At 42.6% G+C, this 26,190-nt stretch overlaps 2 protein-coding genes across 3 annotated transcripts in view; one reads left to right on the top strand and one right to left on the bottom strand.

Moving 5' to 3' along the window:
• Positions 1–2,407: 2,407 nt before the first annotated feature.
• PRELID3A (PRELI domain containing 3A) lies at positions 2,408–21,119 on the bottom strand. 2 transcript variants are annotated; one of them, XM_067548034.1, is made up of 6 exons: positions 20,239–21,119; positions 12,491–12,659; positions 12,005–12,094; positions 10,927–10,997; positions 10,731–10,833; positions 2,408–4,089 (listed from the first exon to the last, which is right to left on the bottom strand). In XM_067548034.1, exons 1-6 carry the CDS (start codon positions 20,268–20,270, stop codon positions 3,976–3,978), a joined length of 579 nt encoding a protein of 192 aa, XP_067404135.1. In that variant the 5' UTR covers positions 20,271–21,119; the 3' UTR covers positions 2,408–3,975. The 2 variants fall into 2 exon arrangements, with proteins under 2 accessions (XP_067404135.1, XP_067404146.1); XM_067548045.1 differs by lacking the exon at positions 20,239–21,119 and adding an exon at positions 19,674–20,223.
• A 932-nt stretch (positions 21,120–22,051) lies between these two features.
• Positions 22,052–26,190, top strand: part of AFG3L2 (AFG3 like matrix AAA peptidase subunit 2) — a 33,918-nt gene continuing 29,779 nt past the window's right edge. The window contains exon 1 of the mRNA XM_067548023.1: positions 22,052–22,326. Coding sequence (XP_067404124.1) covers positions 22,201–22,326 — 126 coding nt within the window. The 5' untranslated portion in view covers positions 22,052–22,200. The remainder of the gene's footprint in view (positions 22,327–26,190) is intronic.

Genomic DNA, 26,190 nt, shown 5'->3' with positions numbered 1-26,190 from the left:
GCCCACGGCCTGTCCGTGACTTTTACTAAAAATAACCAGGACACAATCTTAACCTTTACCATCCCATTAAAGTCCCACTTACAGGGCATTTGGATTAGTGCAAGACTAGAATAAAATTTGATCCGTCAGAGACTTACACACATCCCCCCCCCAGAGGAAGACTATGACAGCCAAAGTGTGGGAAGATATTGTAGAACTTGGTGTGGCTGGATGCAGGAGGGTCTCATATGAGTGCCATAGGTCCTGGTGGGACTCTTGTGCAAGACAGAATTTGCAGCTGTGACTTGTGAAAATGCAGTCCTCATAAGAGGGCCCTTCTGCACAATGGCTCAACAGAACTATTGCAAAGATAGGAGAAGGAACAGGACGAAAGGACAGACTGCACAAAGGACCACACCTGTAACTGGAGCAGCACCGTTCACAAGAAGAGAGGGTCCCAGCAGAACAGAACACAGCTCTGAGAAGCCATAGTAAAGTGGAAACCCTACAGTCAGGCAACTGACATGAACAAGAATGAGCTTCCCAGTGGAGGTCAAGATATATCCCAAGTAATGCTGGACCTGTTGAACAGCTGTTCAGGTAGATAAGACACAGCGGAGCGTGATCTATCACTTGTTGGTCCCAAGGGTGCAAACATGTATGGTGAGTGATACCAAACCACAGAAAGAACAGTGCGAGAGGCTATGCCTCAAATGATTGAGTGGATGCAACTTCCCCTTCTTTGCAGAGGATTTAATGCAGAGACCCCTCCCGCACCTGACATTCTCAGACTAAGGGAGAGGCAGAGCAAGGATAGAGGCAGTGACCTTGGCCAATAGGGCATTAGGTAGGCAGACATCCCAGAAGCCCTTAAGTAGCTCTCTTGGGAGCACAGCCAAGAAGCAGATAGGATCAATGCCCCTCCCACAATGTAGCTACAACCCAAGGCCTGGCCTTCCAGGCCAAAGAAGGGGGTTAGCAAAAGCCAGAGCAAATAGTGACCAGGCAGAACAGCTGAACGGTGCAACTGCTGGGGCCAGGAGATAGAGTCAGCAGCTACATGAGACAGCCATGGGGAGTGATAGAGTGGGCTGGGCCACATGAGAGCTAGGAGGAAACAGCTCAGGAGCAACAGTGGGGAGAAACCACCCACGCCCACCCACACTCTGAAAGTGACCAAATATGGCTCTAGAGAAGCCTGTTTCTGGGAGACGTACCAGAATACTGAAGAGAACCACCCTGAGACTGCATCTGTAAGTAGCCTGGGCCAAGATAAAGCAGTGTGGAGCAGCCCAAAGTGTGTGACTGAAGCAGGACTGGAAGGGGCAGCGCCACTGGTTGTCCTATAGGAGCTGAGAAGGAGAGGTAGGATGGGACAGAAGAAGTCACATGCAAGGCTGGAAGGTACCAAGTAGAAAATGCTGCAGGGGTAATTATAGCGGTCTTTTAATATCTGCACATTGAATTTAAAGCTACCCTAAGCAACAGTAACTCATGCTTAATGGAACAGCAGCTTTAGGTAGAATGTAAGGGTGTCCAGCAAACTGCAAAGGGCTAAAAGAGTCTCCCAGAGATCTGGAGGTATGTTTACACTGCAATAAAACACTCACCAGCTGGCCCGTGTCAGCTGAATCTGGCTTGCAGAGGTATAAAACCGTTGTGTAGATGTTCCGGCTCAAGCTGGAGCCTGGGCTCCGGGACCCTCCCCGATCACGTCTACACTACAATTCTATAGTTTTGCGAGCCCGATTCAGCTGGCATGGGCCAGCTAGTGGGTGTTTTATTGCAGCGTAGACATACCAGGGCATTTGACACTACCCGCAGCTGGTATGCGTTGGAATGTTGTACTACTACAACTTCCCAATTAACATTAGTCACACCTGTTTTATCTCATTTGCATAGCTCTGCCCCTTGTCTCACTCATTTGTGCCAGGATGAAATGGCAAGCTGGTATCAGACACTTTTTTGCAGCTAGACAGCCTTTCTGCATTTTTCCCCACCCCCAGGAAAGGCACCACCTTTAGACAGTCACCTGACTTGCAACTAAAATGTTGATGCTAAGCATGTTGCCCTTTTCCTCTGGAGAAAGGCAATACACTCCTAGGCCTTCATTCTGAGTAAGTGGCTGTTTCACAAAGAAAAAACCTTAGGTCCATATGAAGACAAAACGTAAATGCTTACTGTCACTGATTTGGTTCTGAAACCTAAAATTAAGTGCTGTCATCCAACCAAATTTGTTTTAGAAAGGGAAATAAGTTTACTTGGTAGGAAAACATACTTTGATAGTTACAGACCTACCTCATTTTAAAAGATAACAACGTAAGTATCAGCAGAATGTTTCTACAATTACCAAAATACATTGTGAACGTCGTTGGTGGGTTTTCCAACATGCTAACATTATATTTTAAAGCACCCAAATCAAAGCAAGTGATGGAACAATCATTTATTTTTTAAAATTTTAAATAGTTTTAAACTCAAAAGTAGTTTTCTAAACTGTTTATGTTCTGTTTGCACAAGGAATCAAGTCTTTGTTCTTTCAGTCTTTGTGCGCACACAAAAAAGTACTTTCTTCAGCAAATCAAAGTTTGCCTTCAGTTGAAGGCTGCATCAGAAACTGGTGCTGCTTTCAAACACTCATCTCTGTGTCTATTTCAAAAGAAAGATCAGTACCTTTGTAACAGTTTTGAATTTCATACTTTTTGAAAGCAATCCAATTTGTTTTATTCCAAATATTCTCCTCTACAATGTTTTACTGGATTTTGAAATCTTGTTTTCCCAGACAATGAAGGTCTATGACCAGAAACATTTAAATGAGCCTTAAAATTATTACTCATGATAACATTGCAAAAATATTGTTAAAATGTAAATTAAAGACAAAACACAAAGAGCCCCTGAAAGCTTATGAAAAGCTCGGGGGGGGAGGAGGGGGGGTGTTAGGGGGAGGAAATCCAGAGAAAGCCAATTCTCCTTCTCATTTTCTGTATTCTCTCCTTTTTAGTGTTCCGAAACTTTATTAACACCACATTGGTTAGCCTGAAAAATGGATCTGAGTTTGCTGCTGATTCTTCATTTGATTTTTTTTTTGGTGTGACATAAGAATCACTTTCACAGTGGTTAAGTGAAATAATCTGACGCAACAAAGATCCTCTTCATTCAAGTCACCTTGTTAAAAGTTGCATTTAGAAATCAACAGTGCTCCAATGCTTTCCATGGAGGTATCAGCTGCTATTCCAGGAGGGAGTTCGGGGGGAAAGAGCCAGTGAATAAATATTACAAAAATAAATGGTATCTTCTATCACAACAAACAAAGTCTAACTAACATCTATATTCACATCTAGGTTCTCAGTACATCTTTCAGTGTTTGGATACAAACATCCAAGACATAAAATCACCTGTGTATCGTGTTCAGACCCTGAATTTAACAATGCCAAAGTCAGTACCACCATGCAAGATCTAGCTTTTCAGATAACTTGAGTAAATATCTCCATTACTCGACAGCGTGTCACTTCCTCCTCACTTAGGTAGCAAAGGCTGACACTAGATTCAGTGCTTCTATAAAAGAAGTGCCCTTCATAAAAGACAGCAGCTGCTCACTTTAAAGAAATTCTTAATAAATTCATATAATTTTTTTAACCTACTATGAGCACAAAACACAGATGGTATAAAAAGTAGAAGAAACCTACTTGTTACCGCCTTTATAAAAAGGCACTTTTTGGCATTTTTAAGAATTGCCAGAAAGATTTTGTTTCAGCTGGCTATAGTGCATGGGGTTATTAAATAAAAATAGAGGTAAGTGTAAGAGCTCAAGTTAGTTTGCCCAGTGAAGTCAAATTGATATGAAGGCTAGAGACAGCTCTAGCAAAATAATTTCTCAAGTTCTGACATTCGTATAAACATAAGAGACTATGGAGGATGAGCCCTAGAAAAGAGATCTAAGGAAATAAAGTTCGTGGGATAAAGTTGTTCTGGTCACCAGTTCCTTGGTGAGCTATGGCCTCAGTTCTCTGCTGATGCTGCTGCCATTCCAGGTTTCATGCTCTCTCGTGTTGATGTTAGCTCCTCAAACTCTATGTTTAGTTTGCCAATAACCCATTCCAGGGCATCTCGACCCTGTCAGAAAAAGACACTGGAATTTAGTATAAAAAAAAGATACAAGGCCACTTCAAATTAAAACTTCAATATCTTTCCTTTGTCAGACATCAGAACTGCTCTAAAGGAAATCTGTTTTGCATTATTTGGTGTTTTATGTTGAGGTTTCGAGTTTTTACTGAAGCTTCATTAAACAGAGCATTTGCATAACCTTCATCTTATGTGCAAAAAAAAGTTAGTGCTACACTAAAGTGAGGTTATGGGAAAAGAGGGGTTATGTAAAATTACTTTCTAATGCAATAAGTCTGCTCCTTTGTTACTTTAGCAATAAAGATACTTTTACCATTTGCTTTTTCTGTTAGCTAAGTAAAGCCAACACATGTAGGGAGAGTAAGATAACAATTCTGATGCATCAACTGGAATAGAATCTAAGAAAGTTACATTTGGAGAATATTTAATTATTGAAGATGAGAGCCAGAAAGAACCAAGCTGGATTTTCAGGTTGACTCAGTAACAGTTTGGGTGAGGGAAAACAGATATTCTACTTGTCAGAAGAACAAATTTGATCAGGAAGTAACTGTAGGAAGGGTATCACGGAGTTTATGTTTAGCATCAGGCACTTCTCAGCATTAACTGGGCTAAGTAAAAAAGTTTTGAAAATTGCAACTCAGTTTCCTGTCACTCTGCCCTATTCCCTCCTATTCCTGGAATGTTTTAAGAAGGCCTCAGAGAAAAAGTGTTGTGACTAAGTGCAATTGAATACTTAAAGATAAAATAAAGGAGTTGCGCACTTAATTGGCCACATAGAATGTGCACTGCCCGGTTTTGAGTTCATGTAAGAGATTACCTTATTTGACATACTTATCTTGCTGAACTTGAGTGATTTTTTCACCCTTACTGAAGGGCTAGCTTTAAAATGAGAAATTGCTAGCCTAGAGAGTTAGAGTACAACTTTTATTTCCTTAATCGAAAGTAAAGAAGTGCAGGGCTTTAAAATGCCATTCATCAACGGTGAGCAGAAGTTTTGCCCAGGTAAATAGGCTGAGTGAGGCCAGGGAGACACTGGCCTCTTTTCTGGAGGGGAGGGGAAAGGAAGGCCACAAAACCTCTCAAACACTACAGCTTTAACAGAAAGGATTGAGCATCAGTAGCAGAGTGCTCAGGTGGAGAGAGGAACAGGGAGAAAGTGCAGGTCCCCAGATGTTTCCTGAAGAACATGGGAGAGGCAGGGGTGAGGGCAACAGCAGCACCCTGCAAAGAAATGGTGAGACTAGGGTGGAACTACTGATTGGGAAGGTGGAATTAAATTTATTTGGGTGGCAGAACAGACCAAGGGAGCTGTTGTTACTTAGAGGGCAGAAGTTAATTTTTTTCTAGGGGAGAGAAGATGTGGATGGAAATTCAGTGTGCACAGATTTGGGGACATGGTAGCACAGGTTATTGGGCTTAGTCCTCAAGCAACTGTCAGAAGCTATTCAAGTCATCTTGGAGAGAAGTAAAAATCAAGCTCACCATAACCTCTTACATCAATACTACCACAAAAGGCACCCTCTACAGACTCAATGGTTCTCACTTGATATGCTGTCCTGTTTTTGCTATTCTTATTCATTAACTCTGCACTTTACCGCCTACACATACATTCATTAGGCAGTAACAGCTGCATTAAAAGTAGTCAGTTAATGTAAAAATGCATTCTGTTAGGAAGAGAGACTAGTTAGTAGATCTGATTCAACAGTGCAGAATACAGGATGGCACCCAAAGGAGCAGGTATCAGATGACAAGATTTCTTTCAGAACAATCTTTCAGTAAGAACTGAACTCTTGTGACACAGGCAGCTCAGCAAGAAGCACCCGAATGTATGCTATGCTACTGAATAGTTATGTCATTAGCATTACAAAGGGCAATGCATGCCAACAAGTTGAACAGCTGGGGGAGGGGAAGGAATGGGGATGACAACACATTACTTACACAGGAAGATGGTGTTACACAATGCTCTCTCTTTAGGGGTATGTACATTTGCTACAGGATATTTAAATGGTCTCTATCCCACTGTCTCCCCTTCCCTAAGGAGAGTTTATTAAAGTGGATACACATTCAAATAACCACTTGAGAAGATTCAAGAAATAGACCTCAAGTCAGTCCTTTTGAAGGTAAGAAACATAAAAGACTTTGCATGCATAAGATACTATTTCCATTTAGCCTCATTGAAAGAAAATTGATTGTGAGATAAAGAGGCATCTTCAATCACAAGGAAGACATGCCAAGTTTAGAAATAAAGCCATTTGTTATACAAGTGCTACATTAAGTTTGAGTTATCGCTGTTTACGTTATGGTAGCAGTCAGTGTTTGCTAGGAACTGCCCCCACCCTAGTAGACAGTTCCTAACCTGAGACGTTTTTCAAGTATTAAAATCAAGAACCCATCCAATCAAAAATTCTCATTTCTGAGCCTAAACGAAGCATGAGAAACTTCAGTGCCTATAAAAATTAATGGGCTTGGAAGTTAACATTTAGAAGAAGTGCCACCTACATCTTATAAGGGAGGTTATCAATGTGCATATTTTTGGGTTGGCTAATTTAAAAAAAATCTGAATTTAGGCAGAGCAACCCTTATGTCTTTTTAAAAATTGTATTTTTTTCCTGCTTCCCTACTATCAGCAGAATCTTTTTGAGTAGGCCCAAGGGCCACATCAAACTCCTCACTCCTTCCCCAGCCAGTTTCTTCTCTGTGCACACACCTATCACTTCAGTTTGTTTTGCTATCATTGCTGGCAAACTCTCTCTTGCAGGGCATAGGGAAGCATGCATGAGAGTTATACCAGAGCAGTACAGGCTGCTGCATGCATGCAACAGGAAATAAATGCATAACAAAATAATGAAACTGACTGAGCTGTCATAGGCACAGAGATTAGAGCAAAAACCACTCCCCTCCCCCCCTCCTAATGTTAGGTTTTACAAATAAGGTAGGAGCTTTTCAGATTGAAAAGTAATTTTTCAAGTTGTATCTAAAAGGACAGCAAGGACACTAACATACAAGGCATTGAAAGGAAACAAGTAACACTTTAAACAAAGAATGTTTAAGTCTAATCATATCAATAATAGAGTTTAACTAGCCAAAAAGCTAGCCAGCGCCTTTTGGGCAGGACTCAGAGCCACAGAATTGTTTCCAAGGTTTATAACCAGTTAATGATCCATAGTGTGTTTGTTGGTTTTCCAAAACAATATACACTCAGTGAGGTATTTTCTTCAACTCTGGAAAAACTGCTTAAATTCATATAACTTTCAACTAAGCATCAATGCACCATGCTGATAAGAGTAAATTTCAGAGATTCCACTGAAGAATTGTTAAGTTAATAAAGCTTCACCTCTACAATTTCTTTTAAGATTAAGGATCTGGGCAGTTCTACTCAGTAAAAGAAAAACAGAATCTGACAGAGGATTGGAGTTTCATATTTTTTAATATATATATTATCTGTGTAATATATATAAAAATAACATTGTATTAAATATAGTAAGTCCTATATTGTATATAATATAGGACTTATTAAGCAAGCATATTCATAATCAAGCATGCACATTATATTAATCTATTACATATGTTAGCACTCAATTATTATGCATTCAATATTAGGTCAAATGACAGAGTATAAAGATTTGTTATTAGATCTTGGATAATTGATAACAGGATGGCTACTCCAGTTGAAGTTTTTTGGAGAAGACAAAACTTAATGGTTTGTCCAACTCATAAGAATTTAGTGGAATGAAAAATAAACTTGAAAGCACAAAGCCATCATCTGCTGATTTTACAAGCCATAACACTACCCAAAATAAAAAGCGATATTAAAAAGGAATGAAGAATAAGAGTTATGAAAAAAGGGTTTAGGATTTTATCATTGGAAGTTTGTGGTTTCAATACAGGAATGACAGTCAAGCTAGGCTAGCTAATGGAAGGAAAGGTGGAGAGCACTTTTCACTGTTCAGCATAAAGTAACGGTGAAAACTGTACCCATTCCTTTCATCCCTAAAGTTTGAAAATGAAAGAAAGCAGCACTTCCTAGCATGAACAAACTGAATGCATCTGAAAGTTGACTATTTTTAAAATAGTCATGTTGCTTAAAGAAGGTAATTCATTTGTAACAGCAGCAATCCACGAAGCCAGGTTAAGATGCTAAAAGAGATTCTTATTGCAGCAATACCAATTTATCAGATTGAAATATGTTCAGCTTCCACTTCAGTTTTAAAAACCAACAGAGGCTGCCTCTCTGTTAGCCATCTACCTCTTAAAAGTCTAAAAGAAGACCAGATCATTCTTGTCAGGGAAGACTGAGCAAGTAGCAATAACTCTGTGATGAAGACTATTCTTGTTAGGCAACTTGTTTTGAGAAATCAACCCTTAACACATGGAGTGCAATTCTGCTCCATTTTTATAATAAGGCTGAGTCCATTAAACTAACCATTTTTTGTTAATTCCTTTCTATAACTGTTCTTATGTTGTGAAACTTAATTGAATAAGCTGGAGTGGGCCCTATTAAATTCACATGTCTAGGTACCTGCAGTAACCATACCATTTGCATGTATAAGAGGCAATACTATGGTACAAAAGCACTGCAGTATATGCAGGAATAACTGAGATCTGCCCTCCCACTGATACAGAGTTTGGGCTACTTGACCCATTCTAGGTCCCATTGAAAAAGAACCCCCCCCAAAAAAAAAGGACATACAATTCCAGTGCCGTGAGAACAAGTTTGCCATTCCTGTATGTAATTGTGATTATATATATTACAATACATGCAAGCTAATTTACACATAAAAAAACCACATCACAACAGTCCATGCACACATTTGCTAGAAAGATGAAATGCTGTACCGAGATAGTGAATGCCGGAGTTACCACTAGTTAGTACAAACTGCAGGTGTAGAGATAGACTGCTAGCTTAGAGCGCTTTCAGAATTTTGAATTATCCACTCAATAGCATCCCACCCCTGGAGTAACACAGAAAAGATTAACACATGGCACAAGATTCATCTTTCATCACTGTAGTATTCAGGCATCAGGCCTGCAGTCTCAAAACCTCAGAGCAAAATGCAACATTTACTTCATCATTTCGAGACACAGCAGGAAACCCTTTTTCCAGCAAAGCTTTTGCCATGTCTAAGCAGACTTTTGAAAGCACAGAAGCTTAGTATTTGTACTTCTGCGGTCACCACCTCCTTCAAAGTAGGTCTGCTTGTTAGTAATGAAAGAGCTGGAAACAGCACACAAATTCCTGACATGTTCAGCATCTAAGTGGAACTGGAGGGAGAGGGGAGAACTGTGAAGTTTAAGTGGAGGGACGCTTAGGGCCACCCATCAGCAGCCAAACTCAAATACAATCTACATCCTCAAAATTCAACTCCCCCCTCTTTACTGTCACTTCCCAAACTCTGGAGTTCATCCACTTAACCACCAACCTTAACACATTTTAGTGTTGACAGCTTTTCTCAGATACCTTATAACTATTTCCTAGGGAAAGTGCACAGCAGCGATGAGGGGATCATTCAGGTTCCCTCCTCCCCCACATTCACCTTTCACCCTTAAATATCCTTCTGACCAAGAAGGGCTGAATGTTCATTAATCCAATACTGGACATCAAGTGACAGAAGCAGCATTGCTCCCTAGTGACATTTTACTTCTAGGGGTAAGGAGCTGGCCAAGGCACATACTCCCTAGGATGGCATCAGGAAATACGACTGGACCTGAACTGCCACTACCCAACCAGGCCAGCTCCCACTTCTATTTGTGCACCACACCCCATTCACCCTCACATCTGTCTTACTGCTCCCCCTTCCCATCCTTACACCTGTGCTCTGACACCACATTCATTTCAGTCAGTCAGTTGCTCTTCCTCCAGCTGGTGCCAGTGGAGAGATATAGATGGGATCCTCCATTGCTTTCTAGTAGCAGGAAAGCAAGAAAGAGTGCCCCCAACAGTAGCAAATAACCACTCCAAAAGCCCTACCTGGAGTGTCTGAGCAGGACTCTCAGATGAACAGAGCTCTTTTTCTAGGCCTTGCAGATTAAACCACAAAATGGGGAATTTACTTACAACAGGGGGTACACAAGTTGGTCTATGTTCCTCCCCTTCTCATCCAAAACACCAGGTCATTTAATCTCTGTGCAGATTAAACTATATATTAAATTAATATGGATGATTTCATGTCATAGGCGAAAGGACAGATAAGAATTAAAACAAATGAAGAGCACAAAGTCTGCAATCAATGTGAGCAGTGTTGGATTTTGTGAATTAGTTTTCCATTCAGTCTTCATAGACTTAATCTTTGGTGGTGGCCTTAACTCTCTGAACTGTTACATGAGCTTTTAAGAGCTGCTTGGATAACAGTCTCTGACAATGGGAACATTAGACAGGTCAGCATGCATTTAAAGACTAATCAACAAGTAAGTATTGCATTTCTTGCTTCTGGTGACATTTACAGGAACAAGAATGTAATGGTTAAAAATAAAAAAGTTGTACACACTTAGGGTCCAATCCTGCACGTTTTACTCCACCTGCTGACCCCCCAACAAAGTCAATGAGAATTCCATGCACGCAGGACTGCAGGATGAACCTTAAGCATAGTATTCAGCAGCATAAGTGCCCAAGAATTGTCACCATAAAAGCATACCTTTCTAGCATTGGAGGATATCGTGTTGGCCATTAAACTTTCCAAATAACTACTCAGGCTAACACCTTTTACAGTAATAATTGCTTCTTGAATTAGCACAGTCCTGCAATGAAAGAAAGAAAATTAAGCTTATTGGTGCAGAAAAGGACCAATATACCCTCTCACAAACAAGCAGACAGACCCCTCCCCAACTTACTTTTCTGGGTTTTCAGGATGAGGCGTGTAGACCAATCTCTCATCAACTGACACCAAGTTTGTCAGAGTAATCTTAAAAACAAAACAAAAAAACCCACACAAATCCTCAGTGTTTTCTCCTCTTTGCCATTTCTTCTATCAACAATTCAGCAGCACTAAATTAGTGCTTCATTATCCTTAACAGCAGAAATAGGACAGTTCTAGTATTTTGTAACTGCACAATAGTTGTATTTTCAATTATAATATGAGGCACCCTTAAGGGAAGGCTTGTCTTCTCCTACCACAAATCCAGTTACAGCCAGGTAAACTTGGCCTTTCACTAGGTCTCTCTACTCCATGTTGTCCAACGCGGTTCAGGTAGCTTTCCGGTAACATTTCTAATGTCTAACCTATTCTGAACTTGAGCATGTTTGCAACAGCTAAATCCAGGCTTTTTAATTCAGGCTCTCCAGGAAAATAAGTGGCCTTACCAATCATACACAGAACATGCAATACTATTCTTACCAATCACACATGAAACATGTAATCAGGAAAGTCCCTAAAGCCTACATTTGTCCCTAAAGCCTACTAAAGAATGAAAAGGCTCTCTTACCAACAACTTAGATTTAAGGCTTGATAATCAAGTTTGAAGGACATTAGAACAAAACAATCTGCATGATGTGCAAACTTGTACAAATGAAAGATTTGCAATTTAGTTCTAAATTTATTTCTGCTGCTGTTTAATACATGCTGGCCAAAGAAATTATTTCACCAGAGAATAAAACATGAGTCTATCATTTCTGCTGTCTCAAAAGATAGTTGCACCTAATGTCAAAGATACACCCCCACAAATATTTCATCCTGCCTATGTATTTAGTTGCTTAATCATGCAGAGAAGCAGCCAACAGCAACCCAAAAGGAAATGTTATTTAGAAAATTGGCAACACAGACACATTGAAAATGCCAGCCTTTGACAGCCATGAGTGCAAGCTTGTGCATTTCAGAAAGTAAAGCTTGCTTTTGTATTGCAAATAAGCAGGTAGTTGTTCTAGTCCCTACAGCCATTACCAAAAGCTTCCTGACCTCACTTAGTCACTTACATTGGTGGAGCACAGTTCCATTTTCTTTTCCACTGGATCTACCACTGAATGTTCTTTAATGTATGTCAAAGTCCTATTTGTTCCCAAAATCTAGAAGGTAAAACATTTTATTTAAATATTCAACATAAACTATATCAGAGCAAATTACAAAAGGTTTTCTGTGTTCCAAATTTCTACTTCTACATATTTATATTGTGATAATAACTGAACACCCTGATCACGATCAAGACCTCAACATGCTGAGTGCTAGGCAATCATGCAAAATGACAGAGTCACTGCCTGGAAGATATTACAATCTGAAATTTGAATAACATTCCAGGAAACACTGCAATGCATTCATCACAAGAGATATGCTGCTACATTATTACACCTTCCTTAAGATTTCTGGGAAATTTGTTTCTTATAAATTCACAGTTGAGATCCCAGCAGATAAAGTGATTAGATGCAGTACATTGTCAATCACTCATTCAACTTATAACAACATACCGCTTTTACAATACTTGGTAGTCCCCACTCTGTGCTGAGAAGTCGGTGACTATGTAACCTTCCCTGATTATCGAGGCTTCTGTCTAGCACATCTACTCCTACCACACAGGGATTCATGGGATTGGGGTATTTTCTCATAGCAGCTTTGATAACTGTATCCCACGGGTGTCTAGGAAAAGAAGACGACAGTATTTATAACTATTTATGCATTTCATTAACAATATTCATCTAAAATCAAATTAGCGGTGCAGACCTATCTGTGATATTAGGTTAAGTACTAAAAGGATATTGCTGAATTAGAGGGAGGATCAGAAGACTAAAATAATTAGGAGCATAGAAAAACTTTCACATGGAAAGACAGATCCTTACCTGAAAAGGAAACAGAGGTGACATAAAAGTACATAAAATGAGGAGGGTATAGAGAAAATAGGAGACAGGAAAAACAGAAGCGCCTGATCAAACACAAGAACAAGGTGACATTTAATTAAGTTAAAAGATGGCATATTCACAATCGTTTATAGGAAATACTTTTCTATGCAACAGGTAAACAATACAACTCACTGCCACAGGACATTGAGGCAAAAGGGAATAACATTTAGTTAATGCTAACAAATTTTAGAAGCTATATTAAGCTTCATGATTTAAACCAATCTAACTATTTGGGATTAGATGAAACCTAGTGCATGGGGCAGATCATTCCACATGCACCTACTATGTGGTTTTGCCACCTTCCTGAAGTATCTGGTGCAGGTCACAGTCAGATAAGAACGGCCATACTGGATCAAACCAATGGTCCATCTAGCCCAATATCCTGTCTTCTAACAGCGGCCAATGCTAGGTGCTTCAGAGGGAATGAATAGAACAGGTAATCAAGTGATCCATCCCGCTGGCCAAGCCCAGCCTCTGCAAACAGCAATCTCTGCCTATCCTGGCAAATAGCCATTAATGGACTTATCCTTCATGAATTTATCGAGTTCTTTTTTGAACTCTGTTATAATCTTGGCCTTCACATCATCTTCTGGCAAGGAATTCCACAGGTTGACTCTGCAGTGTGTGAAGAAATTCTTCCTTTTGTTCATTTTAAACCTGCCGCCTATTAATTTCATTTGGTGACCCTTAGTTCTCGTGGTATGAGAAGGAGTAAATAACACTTCCTTATTTATTTTCTCCACACCACTCGTGATTTTATAGACTTCTAACACCTCTTCCCCAATCATCTCTTTTCCAGTCCCAGTCTTATTCATCTTTCCTCATTTGGAAGCTTTTCCATATGCCTAACCATTTTAATTGCCCTTTTCTGTATCTTTTCCATTTCCCGTATCTTTTTTGAGATGAGGCAACTAGATCTGCACATGGTATTCAAGGTGTGGGCATGCCATGGATTTATAAAGAGGCAATACAATATTTTCTCTTATCTATCCCTTTCCTAATGATTTCCAACATTGTTAGCTTTGACTACCACTGCACATTGAATGGATATTTTCAGAGAACTACCCACAATGACTCCAAATGACTCTTTGAGTGGTAGCCCATCATTTTATATATATTGTTGGGATTATGTTTTTCAATGTGCATTGCATTGCACTTATAAACATTGAATTTTATCTGCAATTTGTTGCCCAATCACCCAGTTTTGAGAGATCCATTTGTAACTCTTTGCAGTCTGCTTTGCATTTAACTATCTTGAGTAGTTTTGTATCAGTTTATGTCACCTCATTGTTTACCCCCTTTTTCCAGATCACTTATGAATATGTTGAACAGCACTAGTCCCATTAGAGACCCCTGAGGACCACTGCTATTTACCTCTCTCTATTCTGAAAATGGACCATTTATTCCTACCCTTCGTTTTCTATCTTTTAACCAGTTACTGATCCAGGAAAGGACCTTCCCTCTTATCTCATGACTGCTTACTTTATTAAGAGCCTTTGATAAGGGACCTTATCAAAGGCTTTCTGAGAATGTAAGTACACTATATCCACTGGATCACTCTTGTCCACATGCTTGTTGACACCCTCCCAAAAGAGTTTAATAAACTGGTGAGGCATGATTTCTTTTTATACAAACCATGTTGACTCTTTCCCAACAAATCATGTTCATCTATCTGTGTTAGAATTCTGTTCTTTACTATAGTTTCAACCAATTTGCCTGGTAATGAAGTTGGGGCTTACCGGTCTGGAATTGCCAGGATAGCTTCTGACTCCTTTTTAAAAAAATTAGCATCACATTAGCTATACTCCAGTCATCTCATATAGAGGTTGATTTAAATGATAGGTTACATATCACAGTTACTAATTCTGCAATTTCACATTTGAGTTCCTTCAGAACTCTTGGGTGAATACCATCTGATCCTGGTGACTTATTACTGTTTATCTATTTGTTCCAAAACCTCCTCTAATGACACCTCAATCTGGGTCAGTTCCTCAGATTTGTCACCAAAAAAGAATAGCTCAGGTTTGGGAATCTCCCTCACATCCTCAGCCATGAAGACTGATGCAAAGAATTCATTCAGTTTCTCCACAATAACCTTATCTTCCTTGAGTGCTCCTTTAGCATCTCGATCATCCAGTAGCTCCACTGGTTGTTTAGCAGGCTTCCTGCTTCTGATGTACTTAAAACATTTTTGCTGTTACTTTTTGAGTCTTTGGCTAGCTGTTCTTCAAATTCTTTTTTGGCCTTCCTGATTATATTTTTACACTTCACTTGAGAGTTTATGCTCCTTTCTAGTTTCCTCAATAGGATTTAACTTCCACTTTTTAAAGGATACATTTTTGCCTCTAACTGCTTCTTTTACTTTGTTTTTTAGCCACATTGATAGCACTCTTGGTCCTCTTACTATGTTTTTTAATTTGGGGATATACATTTAAATTGAGCTTCTATTACGGTGTCTTTAAAATATTTCCATGCAGCTTGCAGGGATTTCACTTTTGCCACTTTACCTTTTAATTTCTGTTTAACTTACTTCCTAATTTTAATGTAGTCCCCCTTTCTGAAATTAAATGCTACCGTGGTGGGCTGCTTTGGTTCATTCCCCCCCGACCGGGATGTTAAATTTTATTGTTAAATTTAAATTTATTTTATTGTCACTATTACCAAGCGGTTCATCTACATTCACCTCTTGGACCAGATCCTGCGCTCCACTAAGGAATAAATCAAGAATTGCCTCTCCTCTTGTGGGTTCCAGGACTAGCTGCTCCAAGAAGCAGTCATTTAAGGTGTCAAGAAACTTTTATTTCTGCATCCCATCCTGAAATGACCTGTACCCAGTAAATATGGGGATAGTTAAAAATCCCCTATTAATTATTAATTATTATTATTATTGAGTTTTTTATTTTTATAGCCTCTCATCTTCTTGAGCATTTCATAGTCGTCACTATCACCATCCTGGTCAGGTGGTCGATAGTATATCCCTACTGCCATATTCTTATTATTCAAGCATGGAATTGCTATCCATGGAGATTCTATGGTTCATTTAAGATTTTTATTTCATTTGACTCTATGCTTTCTTTCACATAGTGCCACTCCAACCATATGACCTATTCTTTCCTTCCGATATATTTTGCACCTTGGCATTACTGTGTCCCACTGAGTATCCACATTTCACCAAGTTTCTATGATGCCTATCATATCAATATCCCCATTTAATAAGAGGCACTCAAGGTCTCCCATCTTAGTCTTTAGACTTCTAGCATTTGTATACAAGCACTTAAAACAATTGCCTCTTTTCAGCTACAGGAAAGACAAGACTGGACTAGACAGACCATGGGTTTGATCCAGTATGGGAATTCTTATGTTCTTAAGCAATACTGACAGCGTTGAAAAAATACACAAACTATCATGTATGCAGTACAAAGTACCTATTATACATGACCAACCTATTCCAAAGTGATTGTTGATTGAGTGCCTGACTTGAAAACTATTAAGGGAGAGCCAAGGGAAAAGGAAAGGGGCCGAGTTTGAGAAAATGATGCTTAATAAAGTACTATTTTCTCTAGCAATATGAGGTTAATATAAGCTTTGCCTAACAGAGTAAAAGAAGACCAGGTGGATGAGGTATTCTCTTTTATTGGACCTACTTCTATTGGTCAAAGAGAGAAGCTTTCAAACTTACACAAGAGCTCTTCTTCAGGTCTGGGAGAAGAAGAAACTGTGTAAGTGCAACAGCTTGTCTTTCACCAACGGAAGTTGGCCTCATTAAAAAAAAAAAAAAAAAAAAAATTACCTCACCCATCTTGTCTCTCTAACTGCCCAGGACCAACGCGGCAAACAGATTTATGAGGTCACGTTCTCTATTCTAAAGCTGGCCTCTTTGGAAAGCTTCTTCCAAGATTCTAGGGTTACAGAGATTGATACTCACCTTACCTTCAGCTCTTGCTATTCTTATTCAAAGGAGGCTACCCCCCACCACACTAGCAAAGTGACAGCAGCAGGAACACATTGCCCCTGCCCTATCAGCATCCTCTGAACTGCACACCACATTCCGTCAGATCATCATCCAGATTTCTTTAACAGTTTTGCTCCATCTAAATTAGCAGACCAACCATTGAAAGCCAAATAACCATTGAAAGCCAAATACAACTGAGGTCCAGGGACCTTCTACTCAGCTTCTCTCTGAAGCAGGATTCTCTCAGGGCTGGTTTACACTACAGAGTTTTGTCAACAAAAGGGATGGGATGGGAGGGGAGAAGCCCACCAGGAGTGCATGGAACAGTCAGGCTCTTAGCATGGACATCAGTCATCGCAGTAATTAATGCGGTGGCTGTAAGTCAACCTACCATACGTCGACTTATCTTGGTAATTAAGACAAGGCCTCACTCACACCCCCACCAACTTTGGGGCTTAAGAGACATTTCGTAAATCAGCTGTTACTTCAGGAAACAAGGATGTAGCTGAAGTCCAGCTGAACCAGCACAGACTACAGTGGTTTCTCTCAGGCATTTTCTGCACTCAAGTTTTCCATATTACTACCACTGGTTCAGCTCCACTGTTGTTAGCAACTGTGGATCTGCAGTGGGGAAAAAATGAGGGAATAAAAGGCACCATGCAAAAAGTGTTGCTATGTATTGTAAGGTGTCAATACCCTTACACTAAATGTCAATTTTATACAACGGACTACTGTTTTTGTTCATCATAGTCAGGACCGCAGAGCCTTCTCTCATGTTCTGAAGTCTTGAAAATCAGCCCAGCTACCCAAGGTCAGTGACAAGGTGCTCACACAGGCTCTAACTTTTAGAAGTCATTTCCCTCAATGCCAGAATTTGATTGGATTTTTTTGTTTAATTCAAACTGCTTCTGCAGCCAGCAGGAGGGGAGCAGCAGGCCACTCTGAATGCCCCCATGGGCCACTTTTGGCCCCCGGTTGGGAACCACTGGACTAGATCCTTGTCCACATACCAAATGTACACCAGCTTACCTGAAATTATACAAGTTAACGTAGCTAAACCAGTACGAACCCCTATACTAAGGAAGTTTTTCAAAGATTTTTCGAATGCTGCTAATATCCTAGGAACTGCAAAACACCTTGCATAGGGGGATTGTCAATGACATTTTAAACATTCTGGCTATGTCTACACTGCAATAAAGCACCCACAGCTGGCCCATGTCAGCTGACTCTGGCTCATGGGGTTTGGGCAACAGGGCTATAAAAATTGCAGCATAGACTCTGAGATCCTCCCCCGTCATGGGGTCCTAGCAACCAGCCTGAATGCCTCTACACTGCAATTTTATAGCCTTGCAACCTGAGCTAGAGTGAGCTGACAAGGACCAACCAGGGGTATTTTACTGCAGTGTAGACATACCTTCTGTCAATTAGATGTGCATTGAGCCAGGCTAGATGACACAGTGCTTGAAACATTAATGTAGCCTTAATGTAGGTGTATCACCTAAGTTGCTAAACACCAGTAGAGCAAGACTGGAGTTTGCAATAATGGGACATTTTTCAAATCCCTCCTCAAAACCCACTTCTATCAGCTTGCTTTTCACCACACAGTTCTTCCACCTTTCCTTTTCTCTTCCCCCTCCCCCCCCCCCCCGATTTAGTCTATTTAAAAAAAAAAAAACCCAGCACACACAGAACAACAAGTTTTATCTGAGACTTCAGAATCACATTCTGAATGTACTCTCCCCCTTCCTTCTCCTTCCCCACCTCCCCACAGTATATTCTAGGTTTATCCAATCTAGAGTATAGAGTCCTTGGGGACAGGGACTATATCCTATTTCTATATAGTGCAACTATATAACTGCACCGACTTTTTTTTTTTTAAATACAAGCTTTACTTCCCAATCTGTGCCACAATGTATATATAAAGAAATGCAAAGAGAAAGCCACCGTTTTGAAATGTTTAAGCCATCATCTCCGAGTTTCCTAGCCTGTTATCTACAGATGTTTCCCAGTATGACGTGGCTAGACATTGACACAGACACTCCCATCCTAGAACTTTGCTACCAACTACACGAAACCAGAACTGTAGGACACCAGCAGTTTTCAAAGGTCTCACTTAATCTTTGGTGCAGTTAAATTCGTCACTTACATGAAGAACTATATGAAATAAATGACAAAGGAAGTTATTAACTTTTAATGTTAGTCAGTTCTTTGAACATATTGCATGGATTACTTGCGACACATTACCCCTTCAAAAAAAAAATTTTGCTATAATTCAGTTTTAATCTTTCGTAATTTTTAGGAGAATCAAGTACATCTGTGTTTGCTTTAGTATTGTGAAAGGTCATTTATGAATGCCTATTTCTTAATGCCAAATAATGTAATAGTTGCATCAGTTTCATAATTCTGCCTTATTGGAGTCTTATTTCTTGCATACCTGGGCAAACAAAACGCAGATGTGGAAACCTTTCACAGCCTCGTCTATACAGAAAAGTTTCAGCAGAACTTGGGGGGTGAATTTAAACCAACATAGTTATACATACCAGCAGAACCCCACAAAGACACCCTTAGAATAAGAGTGTCCACTAGGGATAAATATAAGGTTTAAACCAAACTGAAAAAAAGCCACTCTTATACAGGATTAAGAGTGTCCACACAAGGGGTCTTATCAGTATAACCAGTAAAACTTTCCCATGTAGACAAGCACTCAAGTCACCTTCCTCATGTTGGTGTGGAACATATCCCGTAAATCTCCATACTGCACCGCCACCAACTGCATCACCTTTGAACAGCAAAAGTACTCACCACTCAGTGTGAGCTGCGCACCACCGTCACTTTAACTACAGCAGACCTCATGATCTGCTTGCTAGTTTCTTAGGAAAAAAAGGGAAATAGGGAATCGATGACACTGCCTGGAACCCCACACCATGACGAGAGCCACAGCAAAGATAAGGCCACTGCAATAACCGTAGGTCAGCGTTTGCACCGATAGCACTTTTTCTCTGGAGGTCAGGCTAGCGCAGCGAAGAGAAAGCGGCCAGCCGGCTCCACCACTAAGCGGCGGAGTGACCTCGGACGAGTCACTCCCTTAGTCTGTGCCTCGGTTTCCCCACCTGCCAACCAGGGGCAATGACACGGCCCGTGGGTGACGGGCGCAGGGTAGGGGCTCGAGTATCCCAGCGCGGTGACCGGCGGGGGCCTGCGGCAGGGAGCCCCGGCTCACCAAGCGAGTCCCGGGCACAGCTGGGCCGGCAGGGAGCGGGGGAGTCACAGCCCCGGAGACGGGCAGCCAGCGCGTTACCGGCCTGCAGGAATCACCCCCCGCGCGCGCCTGGAAGCCTGGGGCCCGGCTCCCCCAGCCCGCGCTCACCCGAACACGTGCTCCGAGCTCCAGATCTTCATGGCTCCGCTCTGCCCCCACCCCGGCGCGCGCGCGCTCTCTGTCTCTAATGGCGACGTCGTCACGGTCAGTTCTAGTCTAGGTCTTCTCCGCCGTCCGCCGCTCCGAGCAAAAAAAAAAAAAAAAAAAAAAGCCGGCTCAGCGGGGGCGGGGCCGTGACGCGCGCCGGGGGCGGGACGCCGCGCGAGCCGGGAACACGCTGTGCCGAGCTGCTGCAAAGGTCTCAGGCACCCCCAGTTACCTCACGAGGCGGGTGGGAGGGAGGAGCGCGCGGAACACCAGGAAGGAAAGGGCCCCGCCCCCACCATCAATACGTCATTCCATCGCCTGGTAGGCTCCGCAGCCACGTGACACACCCTCTACTGCGTGACTCGCGCTCTTCGACAGTATCTTGGATCACGTGATTCTACTTTGTCCCCCAAACCATGTGGCTCTCCAACGTGTCTCTGTCTCCGTGGCGGATTGGGGTGTGGTAGAACACACGGCTCCTGCTGCGCAGCGCTGGTGCTATTGCCCAGGGCGGGACACTCACAGCAGCAGCAGCCTCAGGGGACCCTGCCTGCCTTGGGCTCCAGCAGCTTGAGGCCCAGTCCCAGGCCCCATAGCTACTAGCCACGCTGTCTTTTGCCAGCTAACGTCGCCCTTCACCGTCATGCACTCAGAACCACTGACAGTCCTGCTCCCTCCACTGTGGGCAAGAACCTCAAACCTATCCACGCCTCCTCAGGGGGTGCCCCTGCGGCTGAGCTCCCCTGGGACAGGCTCTCTCCAGGTGCCCTCTGGGCCTTGCGCAGCAGTCACAACTGGATGACGAGGAATGAATGCACCTAAAAATCAAGGCCGAACGCAATTTAAATACAGGTCTAGTGGAGGACAGACACACCGGTGCCCTTTTGGATATGGGGAAGGTTTTGACCATAGTTCTGCAAACACAATTCCTGACAAGTCTCTCAAAAGGGCTTAGGCGGGGCTACACTTGCAGTTAAACTCTGTTCCATATCAATCCAATTAGCCCCCAAGAGCCTACAGTCTAATCTGGGACAAGAACCAAGTGAGTGACGCCCTGTGGATGGAAGGGGGCAGGAGGAAGGACCAAGTAACTGTGATGATAGACTATAAGCACGAGGTAATGGTTGCTGATAGTGCCAAATCATCTTTTTTTTTTGTTTAAAAAACATGCATTCAGCCACTGCTGAAGCATCCTGGTCTGATCTGATCCAGAAACCCTGACCTCTCCCTCGCTCCCCCTTCCTTTGCTGCAACAGGCACTTGCTGTCCCTTGTACTAAGACCTCCTCCTCTGTCACTCTTCTTGTCCTTGCTTCCTCATTCATTCATTCATTCCTCTCTTATCCTGTCAGTCACCCTCTTTTGTGTCCCTGACGTCACCCTGACTCAGCAGACACAACCCACTACACATCAAAGTCATGCTGAAGGGCAGTGTGTCACAGGGCATGGGGGCGGGGCCAGGCGGGAGGGGTGTGGCTAAAAGGAAAGAGGTGGTGACCGGAGGGGTCAGTGGAAGGGAGGGGGTGAGCACTGCAGGTGGAACCTAGCGTTAGAGAGGTTCAGCGGGAGAGCGACCCAGGGAGCAGCAGAGTCGAGAACAACGCAGACGGGGCGGGGCCGAGGGGAGGGCGAGGCTCTAGCGAGAAGGGCGGAGCCTAGAGAGAATGGGCGGGGCCAGCTAGGGACCCTGCAGCCGTTCGGGGCGTGGCCAATAGGACCGAGTGAAGAGGCGGGGTCCGGACGGAAGGGGCGGGGTCTAGAGGCGGCTTGTGACGTCCGACTATGGAGACGTGATGAGATCAGACGCGGGGGCGGGGCTTGCGCGGGCCGCGGCGCGGCCCCAGTGACTGAGTCTCGCTGTTGTGTGTGCGCGTGCCTGGGGCTCTCGCGGCCGCTGGGCGGGGGTCGCGGTGCTCGTTGGGCCATGGCGCACCGCTACCTCCTGCTGTCGCGGGGCTGCTGCCGGCGCCGAGGCTTGCCCAGTGCCCTGGCGCTGCAGCAGTGGCTCTCGGGCCGGGGCCCCGCCGGGCCTGGTCCGGGCCTGGCGCTGGTGAGTGACATGGCGGTGGGGGCGGAGCCAGGCCGTTGTCAGTGTCGTTAGGGGGTGATCGCTCCGGCGCGCTCCCCGCAGCCAGCGTTGAATGCCTGGGCCGGGGCGCCGGAGGAGACGGAGCGTCCTCGGTGCGCGCGCCGCGCAGGCCGTAGCGCCCCGGCTGGAAACAGGCGGGCCCCAGGCCCAAGCAACGGCTGCGCCTCTCCCCTCCCCCCCCGCTTTGAAATCGCGCCCTCCGCGGGGCGCCGCGCGCCTGTCGGGGCTTAACCCAGGGCCGGGGGGGAGGGTCCGTCTGCGCAGGGCCTCGGCTTTTGCGTTTTGCCCTTAAGGAGCCGGGGAGACCCTGGCCCTTCGGCGTGTCCCTGCAGAGCGGGAGCTGGTGGCCGGTCTCCAGGGCATCAGGGTTCAAGCCAGGCGGGAGGCAGAGCAAGGCCAAGAGGGCGCAGGACGCTCCGCGGGCTGGTTAGTCGAGGTGCCCAAAGGCTTCTGGACCCCTCTGAGCTATTACTGGTGTCACCGCTAAGGCTGGGTGTTTGATTTAAAAAAAAAAAAAAATCTCCCGTCAATCACTTGAAAGGGAAGTGATGGGAATTCAAAAGGAAAAGTTAAGTGGCAGCTCCCAGGCTTTAGGCTGCAGAGTTGAATCTGGGAAGCACAGTATTGCACAGAAATCACACTCATCCGATGGCTGTTCACTCTCCGGAAATGGTGCGGCCTCTGTCCATCTCCGACAACGCAGGTGTACGGAGCACAAAAGTTATCTGAGTGGTCACTTTTATTTGTAATCTCGTCATGCAGAGAGGGGGGGATGGTCTTGTGGTATGACACTGGATAGGGACTCTTCCTGTCTCTTCCACAGATTTTCTGAGTGACCTGAAGCGAGTCACTTAATCTCTCTGTGCCTCAGTTTCCTATGTGTTCACATGTTTGCTGCAAAATTAAATTAATACTTGTGAGGAGCTTGGATACTTCAGCATCAGGTCTCAAAAGCCTGAGTGTATACTTCCATCTCTAGGCATAGTTGGTTTTAATTCTTTAGTCAGACCTTAACTTTATCAGGACATTCTTTTTAATAGTATGTGGTAGGCAATTCTACTGATCTTTCAGAAAGTTGAACCCTTTTATTATTGTTAATGGGTATATTCCTATTCAGAGTAGTAAATTCTCCTTTTAAGTCATTCTTAGGTAGAATATACATGACGATGAACATTAGAAACTTAATATCTTAACTAGTGCATCTTTTACAAGCATAATTTACAAGAAACTGAAGTAAACTGTGTGTACTGGTCTGCTGTGTCCCTCTTTATGTAAGTAGTTATGCTGCATTTTCAAAGGATTCATTTTTATTAGAAACCTTCTGGTTTTTTTCTAAGCACTCTTATGACAGCTGATGGTTGTCAGATAAGTAAGAGGATGTCAGGTGGATCCAATTTATATTCTTCAGTTTGACATTTTAAAAACAAAAATTTTGAAGTTTTTGTCATGCAGTAAAGAATTAGTACTAGTGTTTTATTTATTGATATCATTTTGATTTTTGGGAAAAGATTGAAAATGTAGTGGATTTTCTGTGCTTGTTTTGTGTTCTTGGTAAATTTTCTATGAATTAGAATTATGAGGGTTTAGTTGCTTGTCATCTTTTCTTCTTTTAGAAGGTGCAAAGTTCTGTTGTGGGTTTGTTTTTTAAAAAAAAGAACAAAAAAGCCCAGCAATGCTCCTATTTTGTTTTGCAGCGTAAGATCCCAGAAGAGACAGAGTATGAGGCATTTATTCAGTGCTACATGTCTTGTATTTGGCTGACACTGTTAAATAGTGAGAGTTACATCATAGTCTTAGTGTAACTCAGTTGTAAACATGACCTGTATGCTCTCTACACCACTCCACAATGGAGTATCAACTTTGTTCAAAAATGTTCGTTCGGTATCATTCTCTTTTCCTGAGTAAGATGAAGGTTCCTTGGAGCACTAAGGAATTTTTACTTGCCTGTTTTTCTTTATTTCAAATTCCTTTGTTGTGGCAATTATTTTATCCTTATGATTGATAGGCAGGGCAGGGTTCCCCTGTCTGGTTCATGAAATGGCCTAAATGTTTAGACATCATGAGGGCAAAGTGTGTGTCATTTGATCTTTCTTCTTTTCCCCCTTTGAAACACTCTGAAAGCATCATATCGTTTTATGTCACTGTGGCATTCTCAGCTCCAGCTAACCTGAAACAGTTTCCCTTTGCAGTAGCATGACATTTATTAGAGTTATTAGATTGAATGCATAGCATCTTGACTGTAATATTCCTTGACAGAATAGCCTTGGCTTTTAGATTATGTAGATAAATTCACACATTAATTCTAATAACTGTTGGAATTACTCAGGTGGGGGAAAAGGAGCTGTATGCATTTTTAAATTAACTTTGGCATAGATCTATAGTCAATGTAAACATGGGCACAATCAAGACTTAAGCCTTGTCTATGCTACCAAGATAAGTTGACCTATGTTAGGTCAACTTATAGCCCCTGCATTAATTATTGCGGTGGCTGATGTTCACAGTACCCTACTTGGGTTGGTGGTGCGCGTCCTCACTAGTAGCACTTCCACTGACCTAAAAGGGCAGTGTGGGGAGCTGAGAGCCTGGTCTCTGCCAGGAGCCTGGCTGCCCCACAAATTCCTGGTGGACTTCTCCCCTCACTCCCTGTTCCCCAGGGGAAGCCACCTGGGGCTTCTCCCCACCGGGAATCAGGTAGCCTTGTCCTTGAGTGACACTCTTGTCCCAAGAGTGACCACCAACAGCCAATGTAAGAAACACGGTGTCTATACTGACACTAATTTCCCTAATTACACATAAGCCCTACACCTCTTGTTGAGATGATTTTATTATGTTGGCATAGCAGGGGAGTTACATCGGTGGGAGGAGCATTTCAGTGGGTACACCTCCACTCTTTTGTCGGCAAAAGCTGACTTTTGTCAACAAAACTCTGTAGTGTAGACCAGCCCTGAGTCTAGTGACTCAATGTAGATGGCATAAAGATAACTTTTACTTTCTTCTTTATAAAATTTATTTTGTAACTCTTCCTTCTCTGTGTCTTTCCTGAGGCACTATAAGAGACATTTTAGCAGCACAGTTTGTAGTCTGTAGAGAGAAATCCAGAAGTGTACCAGCTCTATTGTTCAGGTCTGGCCTTACGCTGTATAGCATGTTCCTGATCAACTAGGTCATAACACAGTTTAGCCCTATTTGTGCTGGTTATAATCCAGTTCACCCATGACCATTCTTAAACTGTATGAACATGATTGTTTGCCCTGATTAAATGGAGCAAAATCTGCTGAATATTCTTCAGTTACTCTGAATTTGGATCATGAATAAAGTAAACATTCTCCCCAATAGACATTCATTAATTTTTGGTATTGCAGGGGGACTGGTAATATAGAAGTGAGGCAGAATTGTCCGGCATAATTTTTTCCTGAGTTTCATTGCTGTTTCTTTACCACTTCCTTGTCCTTGAGATACATATAGATTGTCATAAATCCTTTGTTAGCCATACTGATTTACCACTCTTTCCTTAAAGCCCCTTCCAAAGATACTCATTTGCACTCATCCCTGCTGGAGTGACATAGCAGTTATACAACAAAGTATCTTTTTGATCCTGGCATGCTTTACTTTCTCAGTGAAAGTTCTGCTTGGATTTTTAGTACCAAGGTTGATTCTGCAGCCAGTAGGACAACACAAAATAAATGTGGAGAGGGTCAACAGACTGAGAATCCTTCACCTGCCTGTCTCTATATCAGAAGTGAATAACAGAGGTAGGAGAATTTGGTGGGTGCTTGAATCATTCATTCACATGAATTCCCCTTAATTCCAAAAGTGAGAATGGAT

The sequence above is a fragment of the Emydura macquarii genome, unplaced genomic scaffold (genome assembly GCF_026122565.2).
Source record: "Emydura macquarii macquarii isolate MOO-44397 ecotype Brisbane River unplaced genomic scaffold, CSIRO-AGI_Emac_v2 contig_212, whole genome shotgun sequence".
In the NCBI taxonomy this organism is placed as follows: Eukaryota; Metazoa; Chordata; order Testudines; family Chelidae; genus Emydura; species Emydura macquarii.
Note: the sequence above shows the minus strand (reverse complement) of the source record. Positions and strands in the feature narration are given on the sequence as shown.